The 10,642-nt window shown below is 39.4% G+C and overlaps 1 protein-coding gene across 3 annotated transcripts in view; it reads left to right on the forward strand.

Moving 5' to 3' along the window:
- ARFGAP3 (ARF GTPase activating protein 3) overlaps positions 1-10,642 on the forward strand; it is a 41,057-nt gene extending 30,415 nt beyond the window's left edge. For all 3 annotated transcript variants that reach the window (XM_070947951.1, XM_070947953.1, XM_070947952.1), the window contains 6 exons: positions 1,286-1,408; positions 2,871-3,011; positions 4,212-4,335; positions 5,526-5,616; positions 8,736-8,857; positions 9,366-10,642. In XM_070947951.1, the coding sequence (XP_070804052.1) occupies positions 1,286-1,408; positions 2,871-3,011; positions 4,212-4,335; positions 5,526-5,616; positions 8,736-8,857; positions 9,366-9,383 (619 nt within the window). In that variant the 3' untranslated portion in view covers positions 9,384-10,642. The remainder of the gene's footprint in view (positions 1-1,285; positions 1,409-2,870; positions 3,012-4,211; positions 4,336-5,525; positions 5,617-8,735; positions 8,858-9,365) is intronic.

The following is a 10,642-nucleotide window of genomic DNA, read 5'->3' on the forward strand; positions in this document are numbered from 1 at the left end:
ATCCCAGGATCACATGATCCCAGGACACTGCAACGGTCATAAATGTGAGTCAACTTCCAAAGTCTTAAATTTGATCATGTGACCATGGGGTTGCTGCAATGGTTGTAAATGTGAAGAACAATCAGAAGTCACTTTTTTCAGTGCCGTTGTAACTTCGAACAGTCACTAAATGAATTGTTGTAAGTCGAGGACTATCTGTACTGACTATCTGTCAGAAGCTGCTTGAGATCAATCATTCAAATATTGTGCATATTCAGAATAGCTGCATAACAAGTTTTGAATCCAGGTGCTGCAGGAGGCCGTCCAGGCCAAAAATGAGGTGTGGGGGGGGCTCACATGGCCCCCGTGCCTCATTTTGGCCAGCAGGGGGTGTCCATCCAGTCTCCCACCCCCCCTCCGCCGACAGGCCCGTGGAGGAGAACTACAATGCTGATCCGGCCCTCAAAGAAATCCAGTTTGACACCCCTGTACTATTCTGTATTAGCATTATAGTCTCCTGGCTAATGTAGCATCTCCATAAGTTAAACAAACAAACAAATAAATTAGTATTACTCTATGCTGGGCCAAAATCCCCCAGGGAGTTTTCATGGCTGAAGAATGTCTAGAATCTGTTGTCTCCTCATGCCTAGCCTAACACCTTTACCCCTGGACCACTCTGGCTCTTGGGATGAGAGGAAAGGAGAGGCCCTAGAGTCTCTCAGGTAGGTTCCATGGCTGAGCGGGGCACTGGTGCAGTACTTTGGTCTCCTTGCTCCAAGTCCAGCATCTTCACCTCTAAAGGTGAGTTGGGGGCTCCCCCTCTGTCTAAACTTCTTGTCAGGCATCAAAAGTTTAAAACAGTGCCCCAAACAACAGGTTCTTGGGGAAAGCTTTTAAAAGTACTTTTAAGGATGCTTTAAGATTGGTGTCACAGAGTAAGATAGGAGTTTGTGGCAACCTTTTTGTGATTAAAAGACACAGTATACAATAAGGCTAAAGAAATAGGAGAGGCACATCATACATGAGGGCAATAGGTTGAATATTTTTTCATTGGTTTTTTTTAACCTTGATTTTTAGGCTTACACTATTTTTCACACTTCAGCAACGACAGTGTGAGTTCTGCAGGTCACACTGCAAATTGCCCACCCTTAGAAGGTCCGAAATAGGATTTGTGCTACAAAATTTCCTTTGTTATTCTGGACTATGTTGGCTGCAATTATAGTGCATCAAGCATCTTTGACTTCAATCTGAATTTGTTTTTCCTCTTTTTAAAGATAACATTTTAAATTTCAATTGTTCCCTCCAGTGGTATTTCCCATTCGGTAAGTTCAGATATGCAGATCATACAGCAAGAAACACCGACAAGTGCAAAATCGAGAAAAAAGTATAGTGATGAAGATGATTTTTATTTTTCTTGCACCAATTCAAGGTAATCTTTTAAAAATCTTGAAGATAATTGTTAACGTACATGTGCATCCATGACCTCATTTTAAGGTAGATTTTCTTTTCTAATGACACAGAGTTTCAGCAAGTAACAGCAATAGACTTAATACTGCCTGGGCTCTAATATTAAAAAGGTCAAACCTGTTTAAGAGCTGGGGTGGAAGACCACCAGGAAATCTCAGGATTTTAACCTAGATTGGGAAGATGAACACTTCTAGAAAAAACAAATAGCAGAATAGCACCAAGATTCAAGGTTGACTCAAAGTTATGTGTCCTTTTTCCTAGGTGTTTCCTGGAAATGCTTAGTGTATTTGACACTTTGCTGATCTGTTACTCAGCAGCTGAGTATAAAATCACTAAAATGGTCCTGGCTCCATCTTCATTAGAGTAGATTTGTTTTCCCTTATGTAGAATTGGAGAATTTAGGAGAGAGGGTGTGTGAATATCATTGGAGTAAGTGATGGCAATTTTTTTCCCCACACCACTGGCTGAATGCTAAAGGGCAAAAGGGATGTTTTAAATTCTGCAAGGTTTAAGATGTCCACTTAAATATGCCCAAGCAGGAAAATTAGCTTTTTGTTTTGTTCTAAAGCATAGAGAAACTCAAGACACATCCACTTTCTCTCTTAAATTTTCTCCAGAAATGCCTCCAGAAAAGATAAAATTTTGAATATGCCTACTTGTGGTTGCAGTAGGTAGCAGAAAGGCTGCTAGGAAGGGTGCGTGGGTTGTCCATCTATGCCGAGTAACACTTTGGAGTCCTAAATGAGCAGAAAAAGAAAGTTTTGTTTTTTGTTACGTTTATTTCTTTTTATTTGAACTGTGAGCAAAGTATAAATTAGATCAAATTTTAAGCATACATTGCATCAAACAGGTAATGAATAATTTGAACATTTAAAAATTGAATAATTTTAGATTCTTCCAGAGGAGATTTCCCTTCTTTGCCTGCTGCAGTGGATATGGAGAGCAGCAAGAAGGGCATACCATGGCAAATCACTCACAGAGGACTGCCATTGTTAGCCAAGTTTTATAACCCTTCAACCTCTCTCCCTTCTGGGGTTGCGTAGATTGCTTTGGGAATCTAAGATCAGGAAACAGTTGCACAGAGAAAGTTTTCATTCGTTCATTCATTCATTCATTCATTCATTCATTCATTCATTCATTCATTCATTCATTCATTCATGCAGTTTCTCAACCAGTAAGGTTACATATGAAATGAGGATTAGCTACATGCAGGTATTGGGCAAGTATTTAAGGTCCAGGCAAGACATTATTAGCTAATTGGGGTAAGCCCAATAGAAAACTAGATTGTCCAAGCAGGCCTTTGGATGCTAATTAAGAGCATGGTGCTTTCTAGTAAAACAACAGTCCTTGCCGTTGTAGAGGAATGGATCCAAAGTTTCTCTTAAACTTCAAATATCACTGAAATGTTTTCCCTGATTGCCCAGATATTTTGATTCGCCTGACTTGAGAAGTAGTGCTTTTTCTAAATGGGATGACAATTTTGATTCCTTCTGGAAGAAAGAAAGCAGCAGCAGCAGAGACATTGATATGATTTTGTCTTCCAAGCCTACAAGCTATTCAGAGAGGTAACTTTTCTTTACAAAATATCAACACTTACAAAGACATAAACATGAGGTCAATTAATTTGCTTGCTGACTTGCCACTATTAAATCATCTTTGCAAAATGAGAGTGAACTTGAATATTCAAATTCCAGTATTTGAATGACAATTTACATAACAAAGAAACCTACCTATTTGAAATCTGAATGTCTCTGCAAATGGGAGTGGAGGTAAAGGATTTAGAGTTGAGAGTCTAACAAATTTTGCTTCCTGGTTGCTTCGGCAAATTGCATGAGTATATGACCAAATATTTTGACAAAGCAGTTAGGAATCGGAAAGTTCTGAAAAACATTCTAATGAGGAAGTGGCCAGTGGAATGCATGCACAATCCAGAGTGTAGATTCTATAGCATAATTGAAAATGCCTTGCTTTCCAGTTTTACCAGATTATACTCATGGTTGTGAAAGAAAGGAGGAACATCAAAGGAATATAAAGCTTCAAATTCCTTAAATAATAAATACTGCACACTTATTCTTCTAACAATATATTTTCTGTGCTGCTTTTCTATTTTTATGCTTCTTTGAAAGTTTTCCAAGTAGTTTTCAGTACTGATCATAAATGAATCCATAGTGAGGAGGACAATCTGAAAATAGAATTTTTACCATTGTAATTGTTGTGTATGATTGTTAGTAATATAAAAATCAGATAACAAGTAGTTGTCTTTATAAAACTGTCATACTTACTAAGATAGCATTCACAATGCGTGTAGTCCTTCACTTACAACCATAATAGAGCCTGCCCATTAAGCCCTAAGTCATGACGGTTGTAAAACAGGTCACCCACATGACTCACCTGACTTTATAACCTTTTTTGCCATGCTCATTAAGTGACCCCATTGTTTTCTGTGGGGAGTTTATGCCAAAAACTGAAAGTAAACATGAGTTTTCAGGCAAAATATAAATCACAGTCATGTGATTATGGGACACTGCAAACAGCCATAAATTCGGGCCACTTGTTTAGCACCCAAAATGCAAGTCACATGACTGCAGAGGGGTGGCCATCAGAACTTCAGAATCAGATCATAGTCCCTTTTAGAAAGTCCATCCTAACTTCAAACAGTTGCTAAATGAGCCGTTATAAATTGAAGTCTACCTGTTTTAAGGATATTTGAAAAATACAAATTTCTTTGTTGATCTGAGATATAACGATGTTAAAACATTTTGTAGGTCATCATCTCGTAGGAAACCAGAGCATGAAAACTCTGCAAGCACAGATGAAGCACAAAAGAAATTTGGCAATGCAAAAGCTATTTCATCAGATATGTATTTTGGAAAGCAAGACCATGCTGAAGTAAATATAGTCAAAACATTTTGAAATTATTCACTGGTTATGGTTTCAGAATATGTCATCCCATCACAATATAACTGGTCGAATAACAAAAGATGTGGAATACCATGGAATTACAGAAACATATGTTTTACATTTTCTTCGGTTACTATCAAAAATTTTCAGGGGGAAAATCAGTAAGAAAAATCAAGAGAAAGAATCCAGGGGAAAAATCATTTGTGTCAATTTGACAGAATAAGGACTATAAACTGTATTTGGAAGGATTACCGTATTTTTCAGAGTATAAGATGCACCTCCCCCCCCAAAAGTGGATGGAAATGTCTGTGCGTCTTATAGAGCGAATATTGCGGCGGGGGGAGGGGGGTTGGTGCGGCGCCGATCAGCTGTTTTAGGTGGCGGGGATTGCCGCTGCCTCCCATTTATTGCCACCCGTTCGCCGGTGGTGAATGGGCGGCAGTGGCGAATGAGCGGCGGTGAACAGGCTCGGCGGTGGCAAATGGGCTGTGGCAAATGGCCACTGCAGCGGCGAACGGGCCGGGGCGATCCCCAACACCTAGAACAGCTGATCGGCGGTATACTGGGAGGCAAATCCAATCACCAATCAGCTGCTCAGCAGAGAAGGCTCCAGCGTTCCCCGGCAGCGGCTCAGCTCAGTTGACTGGTGGTGGGCGCAATGGAGCGGAGCCCTGATGAGCCATGTGCTGGGGCTGTGATAACTGACCAGGCTGTTTGGTGCAAGGATGCTAGCCAGATGAATACTGGATGGATGCTGGGAGGCAGAGGCAGATTTTTTTTTTCTTGTTTTCCTCCTCTAAAGCTAATGTGCATCTTATAGTCAGGAGCATTTTATAATCTGAAAAATACGGTAATTTCTTCAGGGAAAAAGTTCAGTGCTATGATTATTTCAGTACAATCCATGTAAGTATTGTTTCATTAGATATAGGACAAAAAACTTTACTCAAGAGGAGAAGGATTCTACTTGACATCTATTTTGAGGTTATCTAAATTTTGCAATATATGAATTAATTTTGTAGGTTATTACAATGCACTATATTTTTCTGGTTTTTTATGGACTTTGGAGAATTAGCCATCTCTGCATGCTTTCTTTGATTGACATTTTGAAAATCACTCTCTAGATGGGAAAGATGGACCTATTCTTTATGACTGAAATCTCTCTCTCTATATATATATAGTATGAAGCTAGAGTTCGGTTAGAAAGACTTTCCGGAAATGCTGCCATAAGTTCAGCTGATTTGTTTGAAGATCAAAAGAAACAGCCATCAGGTATGGAAGGAAAAAGCTTGAGTTTCAGATATTGCCAGTTTTATAAAGCAACTTGCTATGCTTATTAACTATAATGTACTAAGTCTTTGGAAAATAAATAAGGTACAGTGCATTTCTGGATAAATTTAAGAGTTTTAGTACTTCTGAAGACTTTTGTACCTATTCACAAGTAGAGTGACAGGGCAGTTGGCTCTATGATTCCAACATTGGCACAGTTAGTTGTTTCATTTTCTTTAAAGAATTTAAATTAGTGGTGGTATATACATGAGACCCAAAATGAGGTGGCAATTAAGGTATTGGATTGCACTGAGAAGATTCGGGTTTATGTCCAACTTCAGCCACAAAGCTTACTCTTCCGGCCCACCCCACCATACCTACCTCACAACGTTATAGTTGTGGGGAAAATGGGACAAGGAACTGCACTGTATACTATTTGACTGAATAAAATGCCAAATAAAAGCTCTTAAGGCTGCCTTAAGAGTTTTGCTTTGCATTGCTCATGTTACCTTGCTGTCTCTTTGTTTGCAAGCTCTTCGGGCTGCCACCCCACTCATTCTTTCTTGCCTGTGATCAGATTTCACTCTATTTCTTTCTCTCCTGAACCATCATTTGAAGTGTTGCAGCGGCCGTAACTTTGAAACTGGGTTTGCTGTGCAGCCTGGGTCCACGCCTCCCCCTCCGGGCTGCCAAGCCACAAAGATTGGGGACCGCTGCTCTAAACTCTGAAACTTCATTTCCAATGAAATAGCCTCCCTCTTTATTTTATTATTTATTTACTTAGTTATATACTTCTGGCTGGGAGGCAGAAAATATCTGATTAGTACTTGAATGGGGAAATCATCTGGACATTTCAGGGCTGTATAGATAGTCCCTGTGTTACAACAGTGATTGGGACTGTAATTGCTATCACTAAGCAATGTGGTCTTTAAAGAGGGATGTCATGTGATTGCACTGCTCAGCAAAGGCGATCCTGGCTGTCTTGGTGGCTGTTGTAACCCCAGGACCTCACATCATAAAGCAGAAAGATAGGGAAGTACCAGGCAAGCAGGTAAGTGTGTAAGAGTGTGCAAGAAGAGAATGCAGGGATGCTACAGGTGGGTGCACAGGGAGGAGATTGCTGCAGGCAGGCAGTAGAGAGCACAGGTGGGTGTGCGGAAAGCAGTTAGCATTACAGGCAGTTGCTATGGAGCATAGGTAGACAAAAAGGTGGCTGGGCTGAGTTTTGACATGCTACTAGCTTCCCCATTGACTTTGCTTGTGGAGGCCAGCAGGGAATGCTGGGTTGCAGGGATTGTAAATTGCCATCACATGACTATGGCTCATTACATCATAATCACAAGCATCCGAGCGCCTGAATCGCAGTCATGTGAGTGTGGGGTAATTGCGATAGCCAGAACTGGACTGGTCTTAAATCCTCCTTGTTTAGCACAACCATAATTTTGAACAGTTGCTGACTGAGTGGGTATAACATAAGAGCTACTTGCAAGCTGCATTGAGAAGTCAAAACATTACAGTATCTTTGAAGAAAGCAAGGTCATATACCACTTCCAGGGGTGGGATTCAAAAAAAATTAATTTTAGGGCGTGGCCTACTCGGACTCCTGCACAACAGTGGGGGGAGGAGGACTTTTCACCTTCCCCAGACTCTGGAGGCTTTCCTTGAGCCTCCAGGAGGGCGTAAACTTCCTTCCCCGGGCTCAGGAGGCCCTCTGGAGGCTGGAAAGGGGCCCATTTCCAGACTTCCGGGAGGCCTGTTTTTCGCCCTCCCATAGCCTCTGCACCGGCACTGCACTTACCTGGCATCCAAAATGGGCCACCTGGAGACTCCTGGGAGGGGCTGGACGGGGCCAGGCAGTCCTTACGACTACCGGTTCGGCAAACCAGATGTAAAATTAGCATCCAGTTTGCCCAAACCGGTCTGAACCAGCTGAATCCCACCCTGTCACTTCCCCATTTTTGCAAAGAAAACTACAATGGCTTGCTCCACTTAGTCTTTCCATTTAATAAGGATGTTCAAAGTGGCTTTCAATTTAAAGCACAGATATGCAAGATTTAAAAAAAAAAGAAAAGAAAAAGCAGTAACAAATTATTTGGAACATGAAAACGTTAACCATTAAAAGCCCAGCTAAAGAGGTGTAGCTTTATAGGTTACCTAAAGGTAGAGAAAGCGATCACTTTGAAGGAATCCATCCTGTAGCCTGGGAATGATGCAGGCGAAGGCTCCCTCCTGTTCCCTGTGTTTCGTTCTTCATTTTCAGTTTGTGGGAGTTACTACAAGCTTTATTTCTCTGGGTTAATGTTGTCTTCGGTTGTTTAAAAGGAAAGACTTTATTGTATAGAAAGAGTACTGACCAAAAACTACGTAAGAAGCTGGCTATTTGTTCAAAGATCAAAACGATCTTTTAGATACAAATCAACTTTATTTATCATGGGTTGTTGTTTTTTTTTCTTTATTTTATCTTATACATCCAACAAACATTAAATCTATAGCGGTTTACATCACAGCGCGAGAAGGGAATAAAATTGTCCCATTACATATATAGGGTAACCTACTAAAGTCTATTACATATACCAAGTGACATGCTTATCAAATACCTCTATTTGCAGCTCGATTTGACATCCAATTATACCATTGACTCCAAGATATATAGTAATCTCTGTCCCCTTGTCCTTTCAGTATCATAGTAAGCCGATCTGATTCCACACAATTCATTATTTTCTGAATTACTACTTGTTCGGGTGGGCTAACATCCATCTTCCAGTATTGGGCCCATGCCAGTCTTGCAGCTGTTGTTATACGTAGCAGCAGGTACCATGTTATTCTATTAACATTTTCGGGTCTTATCCCTAATAGAAATACCTCAGGACACAATTGTATACGCTGCCCCAACATCTCATTAAGCCACTTCTGAATATTATTTCAAAATTTCATTGCCTCTCGACAGGTCCACCATTGGTGGAAATATGTGCCTTCTTTAACGCCACATTTCCAACATACTGAGCGTGTTCCAGGGAACATTTTGGCGATACTTTATTTATCATGTTGAGTTTATTCCTTTCAAATGGTTTTTTGGAGTGACGTGCCAAAACTTTTTTTTTTTAATCTCTCTCTGTCTTTAGGCAATTACAATATTTCAAATGTCTTGCCTGCTGCTCCTGATATGACTCAGTTTAAACAAGGAGTGAAGTCTGTTGCTGGAAAGCTTTCTGTCTTGGCAAACGGAGTCATGACTTCTATTCAGGTTAATAAATTTAACAAATTTGGAATCTTTCCAAAATGAAATGGTCCCACATGCTATCTTCCTCACTGTTTAGTCTGGTATGAAGGGTGGATTAACTGTAAACTTGACAATGAGAATATATGCATAGCCATAGAAGGATTGTTTTGTAGCTAAAAAAAAGAAGAAAGCCCTTTTTTGATAGCATAGTCAACATCTCTTGTGAAATAAACAAAGAAAAGAACACAAAATGTTCTTACACTTTTTTCAGGTTGCTTCATTAAGTGGCCTATGAACCCAGCTAATTAACCAACAGTTATGTCTGCAGAGTTTTCAGAAGCAAATGTACCTTAATTTTTCAATGATTGAGAAATTGTTTTGCAAATTCTGAATTATTATGAATTTAGGGATACAAAATAACATCAGTTTAGATCTCATTTTGTGGCAAAGTTAAATGAAAACTGTGAATGTAAATATGGCAATTTTGTTTATAAGAAATGTAACCTGTTCATTTCTTTTTATCTTTCCCTAGGACCGCTACGGTTCTTAACCATTATGGTTCAGGTGACTGGATATCTAGAAGATTTTTTTAAAAAAATCATTTCTATGTCTACCAATAATTATATTGCAGACTAACATGAAGGTCCCTTTAGTCTGCAAAATATGTAATCCTAATTTCTGGCACTTGTATATTTTTAATGGGAGCCTTTTTTCTTTTTTCTTTTTTTTTGGCTCTTCATAATACTCATTTATTATTTCTGTTATTTTCGTCTCCGCTGCCTTATTGTCCTACAAGTTAATTGGCTACATTGAATCTGCTTCTAAAACAGAGCAAGAAGCAATATGGGATCCTAGTCACTTTCCCAGAATAGTACTAGGCTCAAAATTAATTCAATTTTATAAATCTGAGGGATAAGTGGTTATTTTAAGTTATGATTGACCCAGTCATAAATAACTTTTCAGAGTCTCTCTGAAAAGGAGAGTGGCAGTTAATTTCTTGAAAAGCGCCTATTTTAGGAGGAGGGGGGACGTTAATCCTATCAAGACATTTCACTCCGTGGGGGTCCAAGTAATTGTTGAAAGTTACAAATATATAAGAATAAGAAGGTTTAAGAAACACAGAAGCTTATAAGATATGCAAATTCTTATGTATGTGAGAGATAATGGTGGGGTCTGATCAGCACAAAAATAAGGCGTATAATTTTGTGTCAGATTGCATTCAGTAAATAATAAATAGATGTGCACATAACAGATAATAAAGTTAGTAGGTGCAATAGAAAATGGAATAGTTTTTGTTGCATTAGTTTTCCTTTTAAGTTGGTTTCCTGAGGATGAGACACATGTCTCCTTTATTTAAAATAGCATAAGTTTGACATATTTATTTGTCACATTTAATTTCATTCCGTAAGTGCTTAACTGCAATCAATATGGTGTCTGAAATAAAGAATAAATTGTAGATATATATAAAATAATAAGGAGACATGCTCTCTGAATCTAACCACATAGACCAGGGGTGTCAAACTCGCGTCATCATGTCGTCACATGATGTCTCGTGACTTTTCACCCCTTCGCTAAAACAGGTGGGCGTGACCAGCGCATGATGCATCCAGCCCTCAGGCTGCGAGTTTGACATCCCTGACATAGACTGATAGAATGTTTAAATAATGAAGAGTTCTTGCATCTGTGCATAAAAAATCTTGCCGGCTGTGGCTGTGTTTTAGACAACCAGGAACCTCAGTTATTTAAAACAATAAATTTAAAATGTTTAATACGGAGTCAGAAATTTTATTTTTTCCTTGAACAACAGGC

The sequence above is a fragment of the Pituophis catenifer genome, unplaced genomic scaffold (assembly GCF_029215685.1).
Source record: "Pituophis catenifer annectens isolate HBS135680 unplaced genomic scaffold, rPitCat1.0.hap2 SCAF_7, whole genome shotgun sequence".
Taxonomy (NCBI): domain Eukaryota; kingdom Metazoa; phylum Chordata; class Lepidosauria; order Squamata; family Colubridae; genus Pituophis; species Pituophis catenifer.